At 36.5% G+C, this 26,024-nt stretch overlaps 1 protein-coding gene across 1 annotated transcript; it reads left to right on the top strand.

Annotated features, from left to right (window-relative positions):
- On the top strand, positions 1 to 25,251 carry LOC145223449 (uncharacterized). The gene is made up of 22 exons (XM_080089874.1): positions 1 to 160; positions 2,999 to 3,118; positions 3,935 to 3,991; positions 12,412 to 12,611; positions 12,966 to 13,162; positions 13,445 to 13,576; positions 13,659 to 13,824; positions 14,434 to 14,617; positions 15,227 to 15,429; positions 15,550 to 15,811; positions 19,654 to 19,853; positions 20,124 to 20,414; positions 20,753 to 20,915; positions 21,259 to 21,498; positions 21,690 to 21,887; positions 22,129 to 22,247; positions 22,438 to 22,586; positions 22,701 to 22,890; positions 23,638 to 23,764; positions 23,899 to 24,029; positions 24,089 to 24,260; positions 24,762 to 25,251. The coding sequence occupies exons 1-22, from the start codon at positions 145 to 147 to the stop codon at positions 25,031 to 25,033; spliced, it is 3,789 nt and encodes a 1,262-aa protein (XP_079946000.1). The 5' UTR covers positions 1 to 144; the 3' UTR covers positions 25,034 to 25,251.
- Positions 25,252 to 26,024: the final 773 nt, after the last annotated feature.

The raw sequence follows: 26,024 nt of genomic DNA on the forward strand, positions 1-26,024 counted from the left end.
ACTGTGTTCGATTTCACAGCAAAACTGTGTTTACAGTATTGTATGTTTTGGCAGAAAATCGCACGAAAAACTACATTTTTCGCTTGAAACAGGGGAATCAAACCCAAGAATTATCTTTCCAAACAGAACAAGGGGCCTGTTGGAATGAACAAAGAAGAATGTAAGTACTCAAAACTGCAAACAAATACATTTTTAATAGGCTTCTGGTTTGTTTTTGTTTGTTTTTTCACTTATGACTAACTGACAGTAATTTGTAGTATAGTAGCAATTACTATTGGCACTAAAATTCCAAGGCTAAATACAAGCCATTTATGACATTAGTTTGCAAAAAGTCAATCCAGACATACCGGCTAGTTATATTTTACTTAGACTAACACTTAATTGTTGCTAATTCAGTGTGGTACAAGACTGCAATCATGAAAGTTGAATACTTGGCAGGTCGCAACTCCGTAGAAGGACTAAGTGTCCAGTCTGCAGAACATGGCAGTTCCCGACGAGATCTCGTGCGTGCAGGACCTATATATGTCCCGCGTGCGCGCGTGCACGACCCGTAAATTCGCGTGCAAGACCAATTTTAGCAGGCGCAAAGCAAGCGATAGAGTTTAACACAGGACAATTAATGCTTTTGGTGCAAAATTTCCGCGTGCAACGCCGAAAATTCGGCGTGCCAAATTTTTTTTCCAAAACAAAATCGCGCGTGCAGCTGCCATACTCTGCAGACTGGCTAAGTGTGCTGTTCTAGTCAGTATGTTTGGCCACCAAAATACGATTTCTGTCATGCATTAACATTCAATGAACAGATTTATGTGCGAATAAAGACCTTGTTATCTCACAAATAGATATATTAACCAAACCATAGATGTGGGACTTATTTTGGACTGTGGCTACTACAATTAATTCATAAAATAGATCCAACCACTGTTAACACCAGGTCCCTCATTGGGGTATGTGATACTCTTGGATTCTGAATCAAAATTCTGACATTCATGTTGCCAAATTAGGATCCACGTTATGGATTCTATGCTTCAAAACTCCACAACCATATGAACATTTTAAGAGGGTACTGTTTGCCTTGTTTTAGCAGTCACAACTGGTGAATGACAAATGAAAATGAACTGGACTTAAAATGTTCCAAAACTTGAAATATTGATCACTGGCTACAATTTATTTTGTTATTTTCTAAAATGGTGTAAAGTTTAAGTTGTTTTAGTCTTTTTGAGCATATTTGTCAGTGGGCATGTGGAAGTGGACTTTGAATGAGACAGAATAGTTGTCCAGATTTCCCAGACTTAAAGGTTACAAGCATCTGTACACATGTATTAGCATGTGTTTGATTTTGACAATCCTGCCACCTCGAAGCATCATGCTGTAATTTTGTATGTTCAGAAAAGTGTTCGATGCCCAAATAAGCAACACAAGAGGTCTCTTTACTGACAAAGGTTTGAGAACCAATGGCTTAGTGAGACAAAAAAAATATACCTTTCTGTTTTCTTCAGATACACAAGGCAGCTATATACAGGTTATGTGTTTTGCTGTGCTAAGTTAGTATTTGTTTTAGGAAAGAATGTATACTTGCAAAAAAAGTTGTATATTTGTATGCTTCTGTTGCTAAGACAGTATATATTTGAGAGCAATGTGCTGGTTAGTAGTTATTGATCAACTCTGTTAAGTGAGATGCCTTTTTCTTACTGTTTGTTCTCTTTCTCCTAAGTGTAATTTGTTAGAATACATTGTGTTTACCCTTAAAATAGTCTTATCTTTAATTGTGCGAATCCAAAATTTTTATTTTATGCATAAGTGAATTTATTTATGTATGAATGAGCACAAATCTTGACCTGTTAATTTTTATGGGTTGTTTATTTTCGATTTGAACTTGTGTTGTGCATAACTGTAAAGGTTTCTGTTTTCTGCAACCTTAAGACTACGCCGACCTGCCTTAAGAAAACCCTGCCCACTAAAAAGATTAAACGAAAAAGCGATGCTATCACGTTAAAGACATGGGTGTGCGCATATGTCGCCTTGAAGCGAGGCTGCTAAAACAAGGTCAAGTGCGTTGCAATAGGTTTGTACTACGAGCCTCACTATGTTAATCGTTCAAACTACTGCCTCGTCGAGATTTCCCGAAGATTGAGGCTACTCCAGAAAATAACACTTGAATTTTCCGTTTACTAAGTCTAAATCTTACTAAGTCTCAGCGTGTCTGGTTAAATCGGAACACGACAAAATTATCGTCAGGTACGTATCTAAACTGACGCAGCTTGTCCCTCCCCTTGATAACAACAGTTTTCTCACTATTTTCGTATTTAACACAATGGCTCAAATAGTGCGTCGTACTCAGCAATTGCACCCAAGTTTAATCTTATAAAAGGTCTAAATTATGAGACCACATTTTAGAAAAGCACAAAATAAATTGCAGCAAGTGCCCAAACAGCGCAATCTACGAAAGGAGCACAGAGGGTAATTTCCTGAAGTTTTTTTGTGGTTTTAACAGTTTGCAGAGCATAGAATTCAAAGCCAGCAATTATTCAGAATCGAACGGTTTCAAGCGCCCAAAGTCACATTTGGGGTGTGAAAACAGAAAGTGTTTGAGGGCCGCGCAAAGCTTTTGGACGAGTTTGCAGTACTTGTGTGCTTAACATAACTGCTTTCCTATACACTGTTTCACTCACCTACACTCTTATTTCAGTATTAAATAGTGATGTACCGAATCGGCGAAATTTCGATTCGGCCGAAACCGAATATTCGGCGGTTTTGCCGAATAAATTCGGCAAACCGAATATTCGGTACATCTCTAGTATTAAATAATCCAGATTGTAGGTTCATATAATAATCTGACTTTACTAAATGGGACATATACGTTTGCGAGGTCTATATCTCTAATACACAGAAAGGGGCACAATAAAAATATAGACCTGTGTAAAAAATAGCATTTAATAAAAAGCGCTTCTTCTGAGTTGAGTATTGCATGATGCATCTCAACATATTGTATTGCGTGCAGTATGTCGGAACCGTGGTGATTCAAATAACCAAGAGCCGTCAGATTCCCACCTAAAGGGAAGCGCAAGTGACGAAGAACCCAAGATTGAACCACATTATTCCGAACAAGATGCAAGTCAGGGTGGGTGTTATAATCTACTGTAAAACCATGGTTTGGAAAGTTATTTGTGTTAGTCAGTGGTTCCCAACCTTTTTTGTCCTGTGCACCCTTAGTCGATATTCAAATCTAATTCTCATCTACAAATTTAGAATAAAATCGATTATACGAGAACTTTTTTTTTTCAGCTTATATATGGCAAATGCAGCAATAGCACAGACAAACAGTAAGAGATTAATATTGTGATACAAATTCCCCCCTACAAATTACACAATCCCCTCCCCTCCTGGTTGGGAACCACTGTGTTAGGTGGACAAATGAGTTGCTATAGGCTACAATATACATGTTTACTTTTGGCCAATATGCAGAACGTATAACGCAAATTTATTTTGCATACCACCATAACTTTGCGCATAGGCCTGTAGGTTGGCGCTGTCCTAAAACAAATAAAGTCATTGCAGCGTTTATCAGTGGTCGTTTTGGGGTTGCTACTTAAACTCTAAAAGAGGAGTAATATTTTAAATGCGTGTTCGAAAATCTGTATGTTTTATGGTGGAAGTTAGCATACTCAAGAGTTGTGTTTTGTAATTAAGATGGTTGTTTACATCATTTCATGTTGCATGACTGTCGTATAGCATGTTTACGATGGTTTCTAGGAATTAAACGTCTTTTCGAGCGGATTTGGTTTATTATCTGTCTTACCACGAACAATTAGTCTTTTATTCCATTGAATAAGAATATTGTTAAGGTACGTTCATTAGCCTTTGCCGCATTGACTACATATAAGTTAGTAAAATGTAGCTATCGGAAAACGTACATTATAAACGTTTTTGTTTCCAGAAAGTCAGGCCAGAGAGCATCAGGAAACAACTCCGCGCTTAAGAAAAAGAAGAGTTGGTAAGTGTTGTTCTTTTGCTGACATGAGACATTCTTTGCGGTTTTATCACATGTTGGCTAAACAGTTTGATGGTTTTTGGTGTGTGCTTGGACAAAGTGGAGATAGATATTTGCTCTAGCCCAGGCCAAAACTATCACTAAAATGAAATGATTTTGTTGTGGTTGCTGGCTTACATACAAACAGAAACCAATGCATCACCGCACTTATTTTGCCAATGGCAAAATGGAGTCACTTGGTTTAGTTCAGGGACAGGCCACATGTGGCCTTGAAGCCACTAAGAGCCCATGACTCTACAATCTTTCTTGTGTAACAAAGCATAAGCGATTGTTTGCGCATAATTTGATGTCATAAACTTGTATGTGGTGTCACCATAGTATACTAACATGGTAGTCCAGCTATTGTTACCGTCACGCTTGATTAACTCTGCACGGTTGTCGGATGCTTGCATTAAGTTGGGTGCTTTCAGAGCAGGAAAATGACAAAACTGAGCGTGCGTGGTCGGTTTTATGCATCTACCATTTGTAATATTATTACGTTTGGTTGGAATTGTGCTGTTGGGGAGAATTTACTGAGTTTTTTTGCCTTTTAGTCCTTCTTTAAACGCGTTTAAGTGATTTTAGCGTGGTTTTACCTAACATATTCAAGGGTGCATAAAGCTTGTTACTGATTAAGTTAAAGTCTGGTGAAAATTGAACTTTGCCAAACTGACTGCATTTTTAATGAACTGATATTTAACAACTTTGAACCCGACCAGGAACTCGATTCGGACAGACGAAAAGTCAAGCTTAAACGAAGACCATATTTTTTCCAAAGTTACTCATTTCAAACTGTCAACAAGCGGCAGATTTTTCATAAAAAAACTGATTAGATGAGAAACTAAGCAAAAGAGTGCTGTGAAGCAAAAAGTTTATTTGAAAAAAATTCAAGGTACAAAAACAATTGCTAGACATCATAAACAATAAAACAGTTAAATGCTGTGATAAGTAACATAGAGTTTAGAGTATTTGGAAGGTGAAATTGTTAGCAAGTTGCACACCATGCAATCACAGCAGGGCAAGCTGATTTCTTCAATGGAGCAAAACCCTGGAGGTCTCACTTATCCTTCATCAGAGTTACTGCAACTTTTACAAAGTGTGTACCTGAAATGCTTGAGAAAGAGTTTTGTGGCCAACCAACAAGCTAGACTTTTTTGTGTATTGCAAAAGTTTTTCCATGATCTTCATTATGAAAGTTTCTAAAATAGGACATGTGATATTCTGGAAGTTGATATGGATAAAGAGAAAGTACTCAATAGGTTTTAATATTCGTGGATTTATTTATTTGTGTCTTGTCGTTCACGTTTGCCGAAAAGCTCTTTTCTAAAATGTTCCAAAGGTCTACCAAGGAAACCAAAAAAATGGGCTCTGAAAAATATATCAAAATAAAACTGTCAAAAGTGTCTGTACTTTCTGCACAATGTGCTTCTTTTTTCAAATTACAAAAAATGATGCCTCACCAAAATCTGTTCAATACCACAAATGGGTATAAACCACAGAAAACAACTGATTTTTAATGCCTAATTAAGCAACTGCTGGGGAACCAAAGTGATGGCAATATGATTAATAAGTCAATAGATAGATGATAAGTAAGCTGCAAATACTGCTCACTGTTTTGACAAGGTCTCATCAGTGCACCTGATGACAAGACACAGGCCATGTTGGCTAGTGTAGTAACATGCTGAAAAACCTTGACTCGCCAATTCGGTTCATTGCCTCAATTTTAAAGCAATTTCTACAAGAAGATGCCTGTCTATAAGTTTTTAAAAATACACTTCAAAGAGTTCATACAATTGAAAGCTAAAATCGTTTTAATAGCTCTACATGCATTAAACAATAAACCCAATAACTAAAAAACTTCAAAACAGACACGGATTTGTCGCCAGCGGCTTTTAAAAACTAGCTGTTTACCACGTACCTCATACAAAACTTCAGGCGACGTGCAGTGTTAGTCATGCGTAACCGAAATGCGCAGGATAATAAAAGAAACGAGAGGAAAAGAGGAGCTGGACTACCATGTTAGTATACTATGGTGTCACAAGCTTCTCTTAGATCTTTGATTGCGTAAACAAGCGAAACAGTAAGTGAAATAAATCCTTAAAACAGCGTGTACTGGAGGTAGAATTACAAGACGACCATTCTGTAAATCAGAAAGTTTGGAAACCACTGTCCTATTGGCCCGGGAAACAGTCTATGCGGCCTACACGAGTAACATAAAGCAAACAAATAAAATTAATATTATGCAATTAACGTTTGGCACCATAAAAAGACTCATCATCAAACATACAAATATATGACTAAAATTTGCGTCATTAAAGAATTCCTCGTTAAACGGTGGGGATTAACTATAATAGAGTTTCAAGGGATGAATCAGTCGCTAAATGCTTAAGACGTTATTCAAGCTGTTTTTGCAAAATACAACCCAATGTCCAATTATTTGTTGTTGGAATTTAACGCTTATATTCCTTTTGCGTTCTTAAAACGGATGGTCCAAAAGAAACGAAGTGTATGCTTTTAATTGTTGGCTACATACCAAAAGAAGCCAGTCTTGTTAGGAGAGGTAAATTCCAAGGATCGGCAGTGGTTCCTACACTTTTTCTACTTGTGTTACTCGTATAGGTTTTGTACAGTGTTTGCGTACCACTTTTTTCTAAGAATCGCTTCGCAACAGATTTATGCAAAAAATGTTGAAGAACCTCTGTTATATTTTTGATATACACGCATACGTTTTTTTATTATTCTACTTTGTTTAATTATCACCAGAATGACAGCATTCAATCTTCTTCTTGTATTCCTTGCCTTCCACATGTGCATCTGTAATAAGAAGGCTACTGACCTTGTAGCGGTCAACATTGTACTATATCTACACTTATGTATGTGTACATAAGTATACGTGTATGTATACATGCATAAGCGCATATACATAAGCATAGCGTGTATACATTATGTATGTATACATAAGCGTATACGCTCTCTAATCCTGTCGGGGTTGTTAGTCACATGAAACTTTTCGTATTGGTTCTTTGTTTCATGTTTATGGACGAGCAGCTTTATTTATAGTTAACCAACAATGTTAAAACGTTTTTGCTGACGTTAAAAAATTAACAGTTGCGGTGTTTGCGTTGTGTCGACAAAGAACATAAAGCATGCTTGGACCCGTTTGCCTTGAAACGAGTCAATATTGGTTTTGACAGTCCCAACGATAGTCACATATTCACGTTCTAAGAGTAAGGGGTAACAGCAAACTTAGGTTTTTGTGCAATGAAGAACGTCGAACAAAACGGACAAGACAACTGATGTTGGATAGACTGTTATAAGTCACAAAGCTTCCAAAACATTGACTAAAAACCCTCAAACTTATACGTAACACAATAACACCAAACTGTTTTAATTAGATTTTAAAGTTTGTTATAATGAACACAAACTGTGGTTTAAACTCGATCTTTGGTAAATGGAATTTTAAGCTTCTGCACCAGCGACAAGGTGCCGAGTCCATTACAGCAGTGGTCAGCAACCGCCGGTCTGCGGCCCGGTACCGGTCCGCGAGGAGTTCGTTACCGGTCCGTATAATTTTTCAGGTTAAATGCTTTAAAACATTTTGCCTATGTATCCCGGAGATAATAAACTAATTTAAGCGTTTTTATTGCTAAATATTTGTAGTTTTTTGAAGACCGGTCCGCGATAAAATTTCACTTTCAAAAACGGTCCGCAGTGCAAAAAAGGTTGCCGACCCCTGCACTACAGCAGCTAAAACGTTTTCACGATAACAAATCTCCAGGACAAAGGCTCAACTACGTAAAGAGCAAACTAAGCAAGCAGAAAGTACAAAGGCGTCATATTAGTAGGGTTTGACTAAAAGCCTAACTGGTTGACTTCGACGGCAGTGTTTCACAATATATTTTCGGACTGACTCTAACCCTGACCCTAACCTAAACCTAACCTCACCCTAACCAATTCTCAATCTCCCCAGTCAGGCCTTCCCAATCGCCGACAATCGAAAAATATTTTGTGAAACACTGCCGTCGAAGTCAGGCCAGTCAGCCCAGTCAGACGGTCAGGCTTTTTGTCGACCCCGTATTAGCACAAAGGCGCCACAAACCACAATGAATTTCTCAATTTTCTTAATTCTTAAAACAAAACTTCGCAAAACAAAATTACCGTACATTACCTCTGTTGATGTTTTTAATTTACACATGCTCCCCAAAACATCGGCAAGCTTCAACTAAATGTTCCCCCTTACGTGTTTGATTTCATGACTTTTAGAAGCACCAATCGGTGTAACTCGCCCTTTGTGCGCCCTTGCCCGCTTTCAAAGATTGACTTTAACCCCATATTTTCCTTTAAATTCTCTTACACCTACGCCCTGTTAGAAACCTCTGCTTTATATTTGACAAATTTTAGCCAAAAGAAACATTAGACAAAATAGGTATTAATAAAGATATAAAGTTAGTTTTGTTTGGTGAACAATTGCGAGACAAGTATACCTTGCCTCTTAAAAATTCCAATGTATGTCCAAAAACAGAAGGTTGTGAAAATCTGAAATAACGAAATTCATATATATATGAATTTTATGTATAACTGCATGAGCACAAGAATTAGACCTTTGTCAAGCTTGCTCCACGTACCTACTTAAATAAACCAAATTTGTTATAAAACTAGGAAACAAACCTCATGAAAGAAACGTTGGCGATTAGCCAATTGAAACAGAATAATGCTTCCAAATTCAACTTCCAAATTCATCGTTTGGTGAAGTAATATTTCTGTGCTTAGACAATAAGTGTTTTCCGCTTTCATCGGACAGTTTTAGTTCTGCAGTAAATCATCAGATGGCTCCATATTGCCAATTTCCTACAAAAATACATTTGTTTCTGTTGGTACACAAGTCATAATATAAAAGTAGCGACTTTCAACTGTGGTTAAACAGGTCGTTTGAACGAAGCATTGAAGACAATTAATACGGTGGCCCACAGGGGCAATTCAACAACTTTTTGGCAGACATTTATTTTTCAGTGCAAACATTTATTTTTCGATGTAAACATTTTATTTTCAGCGCAAACATTTATTTTTCGATGCAAACATCTATTTTTCAGTGCAAACATTTATTTTTCGATGCAAACATTTTTTTTAGTGCAAACATTTATTTTTCAGTGAAATTTTGAAAACGTGATAAACCTGTACATTACACAGGCAATTGGTTGTAAACCTTGTCCACTAAACAATTCAGTACTTTCTATAGTTAGTAAAAATTATGACAACAAGTATGTTGTGGATTTAAAGTTAAGATGAATTGTTTTTTTGCACTTGTCCACATCTACAGTCTGTCTGTAGCCTACTCTCTGTACAGCGTGTCAAAGACCAAAACGCTGGAGTTAATGTTGTGTTGTTTTACATTAACCCCTTAACGCCGTATGTGACGAATTCGTCACACTGTGCCTTACACCAATTTTTACAGTGCGTTTGGTGTTTTTTGGGCGGAAAACGGTTGTCTCGAATTTGTCTCGTCCAACTTATTCATAAAACATCACATTTGACCACCTAGCCAGAAAAACTAAAATTTTATGTATTTCCGGATTTTGGTTTCCAACATTAGCAGAAATTTTTTTTTTCATGAAACTCGCTGTCAAACTTTTTTAATTTTTATCAGTTATCTGAGAAGAAAAAAATCGTGTGTACATACAAGATGAATGCCTATTCTACTGCGCAATTTTTTTCAAAAAAATTCAAAAGGTGTACAAAATATGGGGGGTGAATGTCGTGTACCGAATTCGTCCCATTCGTCATTTGCGTCACGAAAGTACACGTAAATGGTCACGTGATCGCTAAAACATAAACACAATATTCTGGTCCTATACCAGTATTTATCAACTACATATTGTCATTTTGCACAATAATAAATAGTGGCATTGCAATGACAGCCAGTTACGTGTCAACCAATTACGTCATAACGGAAAATCTTCTGTATGACGTCATACTACCAAAACCCTAAAACATCGTAAAATCAAGTTTTTACGTTGTTTACCGAGAAATAATACACATTTTTGGTAGCAAAACATAGTTTAGATTGAGGCAAACACAAGCGGTTGATGTGGTTTCATTCTTACGTTGTTTACGTGCAAGTTTTTGCAACCGGTTGCGTAATACTTGGCCATTGAATGAATTATTTTTTTAATTTTATTTGCTGGCATCACCTCCTTAACGTCATAACCATCGTGCTTTGTCCTAAACCCGATTGTTAATAACTGTGTTTTCACGAACAATTACACAGAGGTCTCCAACACAAGGTTTACCACCACGCGTTGTGTGGCTCGACTATCGAAACTTGTTACATTTAGTACACCTGTTCTAGAACAAATGTATTTACTTTGCATTTTTCGTAAAATTGCATATTCCAAAATATCAAAATTTCTGGCGTCTGGGACGTTTCGTTTCGCTTAAACTAGAGACGCACAAAAAGTAGGTTACGAGTATTGACAAGGCAATCTCAAAGTGGTTTTAAACGAAACAAAATTGACAAAAAACAACCGCATTTGAATTTTTTTATGACGTCATAGAAGTATATGACGTCATAAACCGATTTCGATATCGTCTTTGTCGATATAATTACGTAATAACACAAAACTTTTCATTGAAACCTAATAGTGTACGAATAACTACGAGATACATACGCGGAAATGTTTGCATTAGTTTAGTCTTAATGGACGAATGTGCCGAATTCGGTACAGCGGGCTAGCACCCCCCAAAATGCGATAAAAAAATTTTGGGGGTGCAAATATTTTTTCTTCTGCCCAAATGCTTTACAATACGCGTAACAAAGATTTTTTTCCCAAACTGATTTATATCGCCGTCGTTAAGGGGTTAAAGGTTGCTATAATAGGCTTCATTGTCAAGCAATATACATCACAATTCCTATTATTGTTTAGTTTAAAATAAAGGTCCAATACTTCAACTACCCTTTGTGTTAACTTCTCAAAAAAAATTAAATTGTCCGTCACATCGAACTATTTTGCTTTATAATGCCATCAAAGTGAAGTATTTTGCTATTTTGCTTCATATTGTCAAAGTGAAGCAGGTAAACCGACACATATATTTAATTCAAGTCCCGAAAATTCAAACAAAAAAAAATCGCTTTTATTTGCGCCCTATTAGTAAGTAATCCTTTAGAATAGAAACCACTGCTTTATATGGCTTTATTGAGCCTTCTTCCCCCCCGTTAAGCCCAAACTGTACTCCCGCTTCGCTCGCACAGCCAGCTTAGCCCGCTCCCAATCTGTCCACATAACCCTTACTTGGCCCGTGTTAAATTTGTTAAGCCATTAGTTGACCTTGTTTAGCTCGCTAAGCCCAGACTTAACCCGCTGAGACTTAGCCCCTGTTCAATGAACTACGTCGGTGATTCTCAACCGGGGCCCTCGGGGCCACCCGTGTTGGTTCACTAGAAACATTCACCCAGAGACATTAAGTCATTTTCCGTCGTGGCGTAACCCCTTTCTTTCGCAATGCGCAGAATTATGGATATGTTACAAATGTCTTGACTTTGGATTTATCACATGTGGATGTTCATTCGTATTTTTGATTTAATCGACAATTTGCCACTCGATCTTCGTGACACATTGGGGCCACCAAGTACCGTACCTACTTTATTTGATGTGATTAAGGCTGAATTTATTGGCAACAATAAACTTTAACGATTCTGGAACTAAAAAGTTGATTTGCCGTTACCTATTTTTAGGATTCGGCATTTTACCTAATTTCATGGCCATATCAATTTGTAAAACGTAAGCACTGTCCGTGTTAAGGTACGCATGGCCCATGTCTTAATATTTATGCCGTTTGTCTGTTTTTTAGAACTGTATTACTATCCCTATAAATCCTGGACTTTAATTAAGTGAGTTTTTTAGCTGCGTTTTTTTTTGTCCAGGCGTCACCGGGTTCTAAGGGGTTACTTATTGAAGGCACGGGTCATGAAGGTTACTTGAAGGGGGCCACGATCTATGAAAGGTTGAGAACCATCGCACTAAGCCATCGCTTAGCACACTTGGCCCGGGCAAAGCCTGATTAAGCGAAGACTTATCAAACTAAACAGGGAGTTAGTGAGCGAGGGCTAACCCGGCGTGTAGTTTTTTACGGCATCCTTAAGCTCTGACTGTAGCCTGCACAATGCCTATGTCATTTTGCAATTTTTGACACGCCGTGTAAGTCTTGGGTGATGGAGCCATGAATGTTTGCTTAAAAAAAATTTGCAAAAAAAAAAATTTGCAATGAAAAATAAATGTTTGCACTGAAATAAAAATGCTTGCACTGAATAATAAATGTCTGCCAAAAAGTTGTTGAATTGCACTTGTGGGCCACCGTAAATTAAGCCTCTATTTGTACTTTCTTCTCAGGAATGTTTGTGGACAATGAGCCAGAAACTCATTTGAAGGAATTTCAGACTCGACTACAAGTAAATTGTAACGTTTTTCGGTTTGTACAAAAGTCTGAAAACTGGTTGGATTTATTACACGAACGACTTGCGGGCCTTGCTGACCTTACAACGACACTTTTGAATGGACAGGATCCATTGTTTTGCTTTCGACCTGTACAGGTAATAAATATTTTCAGCAAAACAGCCTAATGTAACATGTTGATTGAAAACTCCAGATCGAGTCAAACCCAAATCGGGTGAAGTTACAAAAATGCTAACTTTACGTGTACCATTATACTGTATTAATTAAACTTTTAAGGTGTTGTCAACAAAAATTACAACACAAATAAGACAACTAAGCGTAAAATGTACACAAGTGTGTTTTGTTTGCTGGTCAGACTAATTCATAGCAATATATGTCTTTCAAAGAACGCTTTGACTTGTTCAAGAGCTTTATTAAACAACATGTAGCAAAGCATTGAAAACAATTGCATCATGAACACCCACTGCGAATAATATTTTATTTTGTGGTAGGATCCATTGCCGAATCTTACCCAGCAAGTGTTTGAAGAGCAGTGCACAGAGATTACACTTAAGTTTTATGATCAATTTACTGCTAAGTCAACAATGTATAAATCAGACACTTTAATGAAACTTGGAATCTGGAACGAGGGCTGCGACCTTATCAATGCCTCTGTAGCTGAAGGAAAATTAATTTCAATATATATTAGGTATATATTGAAGATTAGTTTTTGACTAATGCATGCTTTTTAACCTTAGGGTACAAAAAGATCTAAGTTATTACAATGAAAATCAATTTTATAAGTTTTATTGTCGAAGAGCGCGATTGCTCCGGTTTTGTTTTCTTGTTTTTGTAGATATTTTTACTTTCTATTTCATGTTTATTTTATTTTAAAGTAACTTAATGTAGGTTGACAACTTTTGCCAAAACCAGAAAATGATTACACGTGTAATGTATACAGTACTGCACTAGTTTTACTCTTATAACCTAGCTGGAATGAGAACAAAGATGGGATTGTACAAATTGCAGGAACAAATAATGACGTGTCAGAAATGACCCAATTCCTGGAGTTGAATTGCAATGACGTTACAGAAACCATGACTGTAGATGACAAAAATTTTCGGTGTGTTGTTTCAACAAAAATTTCGAAGTTTTTTTTATAAGCTGGGTTTTGTAGTAAATTGTTATTTTTTTGTTTATTAAAGACACGTATGTGAAATCAACATAATACCGAAAGTTAACACGGTTCTGCATGGAGAAGTAGAGATCAAAGCAGAAAGAAATAGGAATGATGGCAGTGGAGAGATTATATTTAAAGGAATACCCCAAAAAGTTCAAAAAGCGAAATCGGAAATGACTAAAGAACTTTTGGTAATGCTTCTAAAGCAGTGGTTCTTAACCTGGGTTTCGAACGAACCCTAGGGGTTCGGCAACGCTGAACCAGGGATTCGACGAAGGCCTTTTGAAGTGCAAATTTTCGGCAAACGTTTTAAACAAAGTTTAGGGGCATACAATCGTTAAAACCAGCAATTTTTATTTGCTAGATGGAAAAACATTGCAAGGTTGTAACTAGGTTACATTTGACGTAACAACGAACACTGTACGCATTGTTCGTAAGCAGCAAAACAAGGAATCTTTGTTGGCAGCAAAAGCTTCTGGTCAAAAGCACAAAATGAGTTAGAAACCTAACTTGTTGGGGTTCGACCAAAGGGTAAAAAATATCATAGGGGTTCGGCCGTCATAAAAAGGTTAAGAAACACTGTTCTAAAGTCACAAATGATGTACTGTTGAAAATATTTAATAAATTTAATGAAAAAAATTAAACAGTGAAAATAATGGCCCAAATAGGTGGAAAAAGTATCGCTTTTAACGTTTATAAATTTTGCTTTTTACGTCTATTTTGGCCGTTATTTTCACCATTAAACTTATGGACAGATCCGTATATAGTGTTTCAAAATTAAACAGCTATTTATATTGCAGGAAGTAGTATCAAAACCAATACAGAAACTTGGATGTCGCCAAGATTATCTTTTATTGGCACTAAACCAGGAAAAACACGAGTCTGGGGAAACGCTTGACGTGAAACAATTGATCCAAGACGAACTTAAAAAACATAACATTTTTGAATCTATCCAAGAAGAACTTGGAAAGCGAAACATTTTCGGTAAGGTGCTAGCTGTTTCTGCAAATACACAAGTGTTACTTTTTAACTACATCCACTCAAAGTCAACAGGACTGTCGATTTTTAGTAACAATCACACTGACTAGCAGTATAACAATTCATTGTCTTTGCGGCGAAAACCAGCCAGCTGTATAACTATCTCAAACAACATGTTATGTCATCAGGTTGATATATTCATCCGAATTGGGGATCGCAGGTATATGCGTTTTCTATAAGCAACACAATAGGTCACAAACTAAAAGTTGCGAAGTAAGTGAAAGCATTAGGACACTCACAGAACACTAGTGGCTCTATAGAAATTTCCGCATTTACACAGTTAATTTTAATTTTTTTCTGTTTTTTGTTTTTAATTTTTATATCTGTCTGTACGAGTTTTGGTCCTAATATTGCTTTGTTAGTCTTGTTGGTGTCAATAGTACTTCATACTTGTATATATCTGGTTTACGTCATTTTGAAAAAAAAGTTGTGATATTCGTTTAGCATTTTGTCTCGGTGACTTAACCGACTCGAAATAACTTTAAAATCGTAATTTACACTTTAATTATTCTTATAAATTAGGCTGTAACTTGTTTATGTTTTATGAAATTGCAGTGTCGCTTCAATACAATTCCGATGAAATTTGTATTAATTACTGCGATTCTGTGGAACGCAACAAAGCAGAGAAGGCTTTGACTGAAATTATTACAGAAAGGTTAATCGAAATTAAGGAAACGGAAAAAGAGTTAATACGTACACCAGAATGGAATGGATTGAAACAAGTGCTCGCCACAACTGGATGTGTTGTATATGAAAACGTAAGCGAATTGTTTTGTATTTTCTGCAAATGGACCAACTTCGCAAAGTTTGAAATGGCCCGTTATCAAAATCACAAGTCTGTGGACCACAATTACTTTACCCTAGTTTATCTTATACAGGATTTTGAGTCTAAAGTTTATGTGATTGGTTTCAAATCCCGGTTTGAAGATGCATTCAAGCAGGTTAACAATTACTTTGTGGAAAATACCATCACCACTACGATACTTCAAAAACATTCGTTGATTGTTAAATATTTGAAAGAAAATATACAATCGGAAAAAGATTTTGCCGGAAAAACACAGGGTGTACAACTAGAGTTTGTGACCCAGGAGAATAATGCGTTGGTGACTGTTAAAGGCAAGAAGAAACACATCACAGCTGGTAAGATCCTGTAACTTACCGGGCTAAAATTGCACACACAAAATCCAAAGTCAACAATATACGCTAGGTGAGGAGCCTGGCCCTGTGTTGTCACACCAGATCTGTGGTCGGAAAACTAAGTTTTGGGGCCGCATCGATTTATTTGACACATTAAGCCAGGGGTTCTTAACCAGGGGTGCACGCACCCCCAAGGGGTGCGAGAACTGTTCCTAGGGGGTGCGGGGATGCTGAATCATTAAGGTTGGTTAGGTCTATTCTATTTAGGCAATTACAGAAGGGGGAGCGAAAATTGGTTGGTGATTTGAAAGGGGGTTCGAAAATTGGTTGGTGATTTGAAAGGGGTGCAGCAAGGGAAAAAGGTTAATAACCACTGCATTAAGCGATAGTTTTATAACAGTGTGGTCCAACTTTATTTTGGTAATCCGCGGGTCATTGTTTAAATTTTTTGCAGGTAAAAGGGTAACTATACACAGATTTCAATCAATAGATAAGCCTTACATTTTAAACCATTGGAAATGAAAATAATTGTTGTCATAAAAACGTTGCACTTTCGAGGACCAACAAAATTAGTTTTACAATTGGTCCGCGGGTCCACAGTTTAATCACGCTGTTTCATAACAATGCACATTTACAAGCAGAAATTTATCCTCTCACTTAAATTTAACGAGAAAATCAGCTTTGTGAAGATCATAAAAATAAACGCGTTATTTTTAAGTAGTTAAATTAAACTTTTAGGGTACAAGCTTTATTTAGCTCCCAGTATTTCCCGAGGAAATATTGAGCGCTGTGTGGGCCTTCAGATACGATAAAAAAAACTTTAGGGCCACTGTAAACAAAGTTTGCCGACTCTAGAAGGAGGTAGAGCTACTAACACCATACGTTTCTCCTGATCCAAAAGTGCTTAATTTTCGACAGGTGGCGCAAAGAGCACTTTTTTCATTTAAAACGGTATATCTCAAAAAATGCTAACGGTTAGGGCTATTAGGGTTGGGGTAAGGTATTAGCACTTAAAATTCAATAAAACTAACCCAAAAAATTAGTTACTAATGTAAAAATTTTATGTAAATATTTCCCAGCCCAACCCATTTATAGCCGCTAAATAAATAATTCAGCTCTTTACGCCACCTATCGAAAATTAAGCACTTTTGGATCAGGAGAAACGTATGGTGTTAGTAGCTCTACCTTAGAAGGACCGAACCTGTCCTCCGAGACGACCCACTCTTGCACATGTAACGAATGTTCGTTAAATTAAAGGCAAAACTGAAGAAATAACCAAGACGTCGATATCATTAGTAAACGGAACGTTTTTTTCTGTAAACCGCTAAAAATGCAAGCCATACGTATACGTTATGACGTCATAGAGACATTCAGAACTAGGCAGTTTGCTCACTACATAAAACAGTGGTTCTCAAACTTTTTTGTGCGCGATCCAAATCTGAGCTTTATGAACATGCTGCGACCCAAGCCTCAAACATCAAAATATGTATTTTTTATTTCTTGTAACTTACTAATACTTACTCATCCTTAAATGCCAACTGTTACATTCCAAGTTCAGTTTCGCATGATTAACCTCCTATCATTCCCCGTGCTAACACGTTACAATCGCCGTGTGCGTAACAGAATATTGGAAAGCTATTGTCTGTATGTTGTAATGCATGATTGGTTCATTTTGCCGAACAACGTGGTCGAGTGAGGCTATATTTCGCTATGTTAGTACTGTAGATGGGTGTCATCTAAACTGACAGAAAACCACTTAGGGCCTACTTATGATGCAATACTCCAAGGTTACGAAGATAAAGCCACATAAAATGCCTATGATACAATAATTCAGTCATGACTAGGAATTGAAAGTACTTGAAAAATGAAATAAAAAAAGGTTTATTCAGGCAGAATTGAATCACCATAGCGCGACCCATGTTTGGGTCGCGACCATACTTTGAGAACCACTGACATAAAAGGTCTCGAATTAGATTCACATTAATCGGTCACATTCTACATTAAATTGACTTCAAATACTTATGACAATCACTACACTTAGACACATTAGAAACGAATAAATAACAAAAACATACCAACTGTTGTAGGTAAGGTTCCACGGGTGAATCTAAAATATACAGGATCGCTTGGATCACTTGGATCACTTGGATCGCTTGGTGCATTATTAACACAGCTTGGCGCACCTTTATATCCTTTGGTGCACCAGTATGTCACTTAGTGCATCTTAATACTTTGGTGCACATTTATATCGCTTGGTTCACTCTTTTATCGCTTGTTGCACCTTTATTTCGTATTGTGCGCATTTGCATCATGTGGTGCCCTCTTATATCGCTTGGTGCACATTTATACCACTTGGTGCAACCTTATATCGCTTGGTGCACATTTATACCACTGGGTGCAACCTTATATCGCTTGGTGCACATTTATACCACTTGGCACACCTTTATATCGCTAGGTAAAGGTGCATTTAGCATTATCTAGGTGCACCAAGCAAAATAAAGTTGCACCGAGCGATAAAAGGGTGAACCAAGCAATATAAATGTACACCAAAGTATATTAAGATGCACTAAGTGATATACTGGTGCACCAAAGAATATAAAGGTGCATCAAGTGATGTAAAGGTGCACCAAGCTGTGTTAATAATGCACCAAGCGATTCAAGTGATACAAGGGATCCTGTATATTTTAGATGCACCGAGGTTCAACAACTGACAATTTAACATGTTTACCATCGCGGTTAGCATAATAAAGTTTCACTACAAACAAACATACAAACATTAATTAGGCTAAATTGACTTCTTAACTACAAAACGTGTCAACAAACACAGTTTATAAAAACGTGACTTTCAAATCACATGCTCTTTCGAAGAAGAATATTTCACTATGTCACAACAAAGCATAACCTAAATCAGCCAAGCAAAACAATTAATTCTCGCCATAACAAAACTTTTATTGCGACGACTTAACTAAACACATGTGTAGGTGTAACACTTCCTTTTATTTGCTCCTCTTTTACGTATTGTGCTGGCACAACTGCCCACAAGGTGGATTTAAAATGTATGTAGCTTTTATACAACAGCTTTGCGTATACACGCAGTTCTCGAACTGGGGTCCGCGCTCCTTTAGGGGTCCGTGAGGCAATTTTAGGGGGACCACGAAGTAATTTTATAATCTTATTTAGCGCCAGTTTGTGCCACTGAATAAGTTTAAAATTTAAATCAAATTATAATTGAAAATCGACTGTCTCTATTTCCAAACAATAGCTTTTATTGAGTGACAACTATCAAAAATGCAATTGTTCGCGCACGATTGTAATACTTTTTGTCTTGTCTGTGATGTCACAAGCTGTCTTTGGATTATTATTATGCGCAATTTTGCATTAACTAGCTAAAATCCTGCAATCAACTTTCGTTTTTCTGAAATACACATTTAGGCTTAAAGACCGCGAGCCCTCGAAATATTGGCAAAGGGACCGTTTTGAAAAAATAATGAAAACGTTTAAGAACCACTGGCGTATACAGATTCCGGTATCGTTTCAATTTAGAATCACCTCTGTTTCGTCATTGTATTACTAAATTAAAATAGAGGAGATTTTATTGAGTGCTATTGATGTTGCGCGGCATTGTATGAGTTGCCTAAAAATTCTTTTAGGGTGCCTGATAATTGTCTTTAAAAATGCGTGTTTTAACAAGACTTTTGTAAGAGCTAAAAGCGTTGTTTTATTTGTGACTTTTTTGTGAATTTTTTGTAGTCTGTTCACTGCTATGTAAAGCTACTGTATCGCACTCGTTTTTAAGTTTGACGTTTTTATAGTAGCCTACTTTAAAACATTCTAACGTTTTCTAGCACTTGAGTGGCTTCGGGATATCACAAGTACATTAACTATTGAGAAGCGCACATTTTCTCAACCAGGAATTCCAGCTTATTTCAAAAGCCAAAAAGGGTTGCAAAAAATAGACAGAATTTCTAAACAGCATTGTTGCGTTGGAACAGTTGATATAGAAAATTTAAGCATAACAAATGAGCAAATACGTGTGTTTGCAAAGGTAAGAAATCATAATATGCTGTTTTAAAGACCGGTTTATTAAAGCTAATAACAAACTTGAAATGTCATTAAAAGAGTTGGCCAGTGGCAATGCTAAACTAGAAAGGCCTAATTATGCTGTTCTACTAAAATTTCTTTCCTTTTTTTCTCAAGGTGTAATTTCGCAAACGCAAGGATGTGCGAATATTTTAGAATTCACTGCTTTTATTTTACACTTCAGAACACAATTTTAAGTTGACAAACATGAATTAACGTCACCATTTCATTTTAGCTGATTGGTTTGTTTATGATGCTGTCTGTGACTTGGATGTTGGTTATGATCTTTCAACACGGTTTGTTGATCTTGGAATATGGATTTTGGAAATTATTTTGGGTTTATTTGATCCACGGATTTGGTTTCTTTGTCATCGTACTTTGGATTTTTGATTGGAAAGCCATGTTTCGGATATCAAAACATGGGTTTTTGCTTTTGGCATTGTGGTTGGCGATATTTAAAGTTGACATACCTACCAAGTTGGTATACCCATGTGGAACGCATGTCACCATATTCTATTATGCATTGGTAAGTTTTGCTTGAAAGCTTTTGTCATATGGTCACTTCAATTGTTGTCCAACCAAGCAATAACGTCTAATGTGATTTTATCTACCGTATGTGGTCTTGGGCCACTGTAGAAATTTATTCGTGTTGTTATAGGAATGCTTTATTGGCAAAAAGTTAATTTAGTTCCTGACGGAAGGTAATTATATGTATCACCTCTAAAAAAATTAGCATGGACTATAGGAGTTTGAGTTAATCCTTAAATAGGTCCTTTATTTCATGCCAATGAATTGTAACGCCATCTTATCTCAAAACAAGTGGTATAAAATATTTGCCTAATACAACGAAACAAACACCTGTAGTTGACGGTTCTCCCTACTGCAACCGAAGTCAATAATTACGCCAGCACGCAAATACAGTCGAACAGGGAGATATTACAACAACAAGTAACAGTCGAACAGGGATATATTACAACAACAACTTGTGATGGAATAGTCAACACAACTAGCAATTTTAACTTGACAGGTGTGTAGATAGGTCTTTCAAGGTGGCTGTTTTAATGCTGTACCTTGTAGAGTCCTTAATATAAACAGATAATATACACACTGTCGCTATTTATACTTCACCTCTTAGAAATCATGCTTGACTGCCTAGTTGAAGAGAATCTGTGTGTCTACCTTTTACTGTTATAATTGAAGGTCAGATTAATAATCTTTTCACAAACGTTGAAAGTGCGCAGACGTACAAATATGCTTGTTTGAATGTCTCTGGATGCATTTTTAAATAAAAACTTGTTTGATTTATTACTTAAAGGAGCGTCAAACATTTTTCCGCAATTTATTATCACGTGTTTTCGTTATATTTGAAGGCGAGGTAAGCAATTCCCTCGTCACTAAAGTAGGGATGAAGATTGTGCACGAGTTGGAAAATTCTCCTGTTAGTTCAACTGACAACATTCGAGTAACAAAGGGGGGAAATTTGTGTAAATACATTCTTCACCTTAATACACCAAAAGACATCCACAAGTTGGAGGATGTTATTGTGGAATGTTTACGTGAAGCTTCTAGACTTGGAGTAGAGTGTTTGGCGATTCCAACAATTGGTACAGGTAAGAGTTTTGTTTTACCGAATGACACATCAATATGTCGTTAAAAACCTTTTTTTTAAAGTATTTACCTACGTTTTACTTTAAAATAGAGATTCCAAAGTCATTCCGCTATAGCGTTGAAATATTTTATCACTTTGGTATGGTTAGACAAAATAAAGTTTACCAAAAATTTGTTTCTACAAACTTTGTAGGTGGAATTGGTTTACAGAGCGGATCTGTCGCCAAATGTCTTGCCTCAGCTATTAAAAACTTTAACAAAGCAAATCCAGACAAACTAAAGAAAATCCAAGTTTACGTTTTCAAGAGCAGCATGTTGCCTGACTTCCAACAAGAATTGTCGTCTTTGGTTTTTCCCAAGAAAGCTGCTCGTTTAGAAGAAACCAACACAGGTTTATATCTACTAGGAAAGAACCATTAACCTAACACTAGGAAAGGTCTGGTTGTAAAGAAAAAATAGTTCATTGTACGTTGTATTATAACGACAGGCATTGTACACCAGGCCTATTGAAGGTGTTACCGAATCAGCCTGTCACCAGGCATTTACCATACGACACGGCGTCAGCTATACAAAAATGACCAACGGATTCGGTACAACGCCTTCAAAATGTTGAACTTTTTATTTGTTTGCAGGTTGCCAAAAAGCATCAATAAAAAAAACGTTGTCTATTTTCCCCCTGAAAATATATTTTCCCAAAGAAGCACCAGTACGCATAGAATTTTGTTCTCGGTTTTCTGTCAATATTGCCAAGGTAAAACTTTTCGAGTTTTATTTTTCATTTTTAAATTTGGTTTGATTTGGCCAACAAAACCGTGCACAAGAAGTTTCGTTCCTCTTGACAACTAGAAATATAGTCACTTTTAAAACGTTATCTTTGCAAAGTAACCGACATTTGCACGAAATGCATTTAAATGCCATTAGACATTATTTTTTATATTCAGGCATTTGATGCAGTTCAAGAAATTATTGATTCTGGCATCGAAAAACGTATAGAATCTGAAGCAATCGAGTGGCTAACCAACGAGGAAGAACATAAATTACTGTCTATAGCCGAAAAAGAAAATGTAGTATTTAAAAAGACATCGACTAGGTGGGCTGTTGATAGATACAATTCTTACATGGTGACACTGTTCACTATCTTGCAAACGTTTAAAAATTCTATAATATTTTATTAAAAACTGTTTTTACATTTTACCGCTTGTAGAGAACTGATCATAAAAGGTGTGCTTTCCAATGTCCTGGAAGCAACTGAAAATTCAAACGACATTATTTTTCCTGTTCAACAAGCAATGCAATGCTTCGAAAATGTAAGATGGGAATATCTGGATCTTAAATCCAATCAAATGCTGCCGTTTTCTCCTCGGGTTAATTTTCAACTGGAAAGTACCAGAAAGGTAAAAAAATAATGATTTCATGGAGTAATATACGTTGTTGTTTTCACGTATAGATTCTGTCTTTAAATAGTTTTTAGGGTCAAATCCGAATATTCGGCGAAACAATTTAAAAATCCGACTCTATGGTTTTTTAAAAAGTGTTGTCAATACACATAGACCCGTTTGTAACATACCATTCCCGTTTATTAAGTATAAGCTGTACAACACAAAAAAGTATTTTGATCTATTCACACATGCATGTTTGCCGTAATCTGGTGAAGTTACGTAACTATTCCGACCGACGTCTGCGTAGCCTTTGTGCCTCCAAAAATAGAATGGACTCAAATATATGTGGCGATGGTGTGAAAGTCATCCAGGTACAACCGATGTTTTGCGATTGGCCTTGGATGGTAGTTGGTGATAAAAAAGGTCTTTCTTTGAAACCTCATGCAATGCCTTAAACAATTTAAGATATATACAGACTGATTCAAGTGTGCTGAAATAGAATAGATTTAATTGACTGAAAAATACTTACTAATTTCTGACGATTGATATTATAACCTTCTGTGCACAAGCTGTTTCCCAGGTGAACATGAACACCTAAAAATGACATTTAAGCTTACAAAGTACATTTTTTACAAAAATTTGTACTTTAAACTACACCAATTGTTAAATAACTGTTACGCGATCATGTGATCGCTAAAGTTTTTTACAATGTTCAAAGGTGAAAATTTTAAATGTTTATTTTTTCTAAAAATTTGTGCATAGGAAGCGGGGACAAATATATCCACAACGGAAAATGGAGTGGAATTTAAATTTCGCATTGATTTTACCACGATGGAGGTAACAAATGCACAAACGAACACAACAAGCAAACTGACAAGAACTATGTTAGGTAAAAAAAGTCTTATTACCTTGTTATTTGTGCGTCTTGTATGTGATGGTAATACCATTAACAAGGCGTTTTCTAGACTTATTTGTAAAATTATTTAAAGACCAAATGTGATTACAGATTTCACATTTTTTTAGATTCTTTCACAGTCAAATGGGAAGACATGAAAGGTGAGGCATGGAAAAGAATAGTTGTTTCAGATACCTCATCGGAATATCAAACCGTTTTGGCAAAGTTTTCCACATCCACTACATCAAAATCGCTAAAAGTAAGAAATATATTAAGGCAAAAGCTCTTTCTTTATGTAACAAATTGCTGTACGTGTAGCTTGAACGAATACAAAATCCACCGTTCTGGCAGCAATACAAGTCACAAAAACAGAGGATCGAATTAAAAATGCAGAACCAATCAGTAACAAGAGAACTTTTTCACGGCACAGCTTGTGATACTTGCAATCAAATTTGCAAAGATTCGTTTGACAGGAGTCACGCTAAAAAGGGTAAGTGGAAGTAATGATGTTTGTCGAATAAAAAAACTATACGATTTCTCAAAAATGGTAAGGCAATCAATTAATCAATCAATCGTTTATTTTAACCCGCAAATGCAAATATTAAACTAAAAAGAAAAGTGATGGTAAGGAGGCATCGATTAACCTTTCGGTTTTCGAGTCAACATGCCCCCTCAAAAACGTCATTAAACAAATAGAGTTACAAGACTTTGTGTTGCAAAGAAGAGAAAAATAATAAGGCAATACTGCTTCCTCGCCTAAAATATTTTACACCGGCAACCCACAAAAGTTTAAAACCATTGGTTTGATCTGTTGGAAGACAGTTGAATTATAAAAACAATTTTGAATGTATATGCTGAGAATTCAAAAAACGTTTGCATTAAAAAGTCTCAAAACTCGCTAGTCATCTTTTACAATGTGTGATCACAGTGTAGCCTATGCCGGGCCTGCGAGAGGCGCGCTGTTCATATTTAACAATGTGGTTATGTGTAGATGGTGCATTTGGATTGGGCGTGTACTTCGCTACTGAATCCCAGTACGCAGAACCGTACTCGCTACCAGACGGACAAGGACACAAACAAATGATACTGGCTGAAGTTGTAACTGGCAAATTTTGCAAGGGAAATAGCAAAACCGTCACGATTCCAATGCAAAATGACGGATCACCATTTGATAGCGTGGTTGATGACACTAGTAACCCGACTATATTTGTAGTGTTTCGTGATGCAAGCGCTTATCCAAAGTACATATTGACGTATACTTAGTTCGTATATGTGTATAGTATCGAATTTCAATTTCAATGTTCACAACTCCAAAATGTTGCATCTTTATTTGCTTTTCCCAAAATGGTTTAAGAAGTAATTTCGTTCTCAAATATGTATGTATGTAACAAAAAACAAATGGACAAAAAACAAACAAATAAAAAATGGAGGTATGAAGGGAATTAAGAATCTTCTTTGACGCATGATTCTAAAATTCCTGACGCAGCGTGGTCACTTTTGTTTCTTTGCAATTCTGTATGATAGCAATTGAAATTTCTCATAAAGTTCTGATTAAAAGTTTTTGTCACTCTGTTGGAGATCACATCCACTTACATACAAAAACACGTTTTATATGTATTTTTTCACTAGGGGTTTGGTGTTAGGTTGTTATTATCGGGTATTGGACCTTCATAAAAGAATTACACTTACGCGTAAACGGTTGATTGGCAATGAATTGAAACAACACGAAGCCCAGCTGCAAAGCTGTTCCTTCTTTTCATACCGTAAACAATAAGCAAAAAGTAAACGGAGAAATTACGAGGCTGCACATACACTGATATCATCACTGATTTACGTGTATGGCCTACTCTTCGATATTTGAATCGGTTTGCCAGGGAAACTAAGTAGCATAGCTTCACAATATACAATTATTACGATAACGTGTACAACACTATTGAAAAGCATGTCTAAAACTTCCAAGCCTGTCTGGAAACAGCTGTTTTTCCGTGTAATTGCATATATTTTTACGATTGTCCATCAACGGCATGACTGCTGTGACTAAAACTTAGGCGAAATTATTAATAACAACTGTCGTCTTATTGACATAAGAAATATCTTTACCAAGGAAAATTGCCGTAACCAAAGAGTTATAAACACCAACAGGTCAGACGCATTAAATTTGGACAGTCGTCAGCTACTAATCCGAATTTGATCCTCCTGAAGTTTGATCCCGAATGACCAGCGGTTCACCCACAGGCCCCCAAAACGTATTTTT

This window comes from Phallusia mammillata, chromosome 4 (assembly GCF_965637545.1).
Source record: "Phallusia mammillata chromosome 4, kaPhaMamm4.hap1.1, whole genome shotgun sequence".
NCBI classification, from domain to species: Eukaryota; Metazoa; Chordata; class Ascidiacea; order Phlebobranchia; family Ascidiidae; genus Phallusia; species Phallusia mammillata.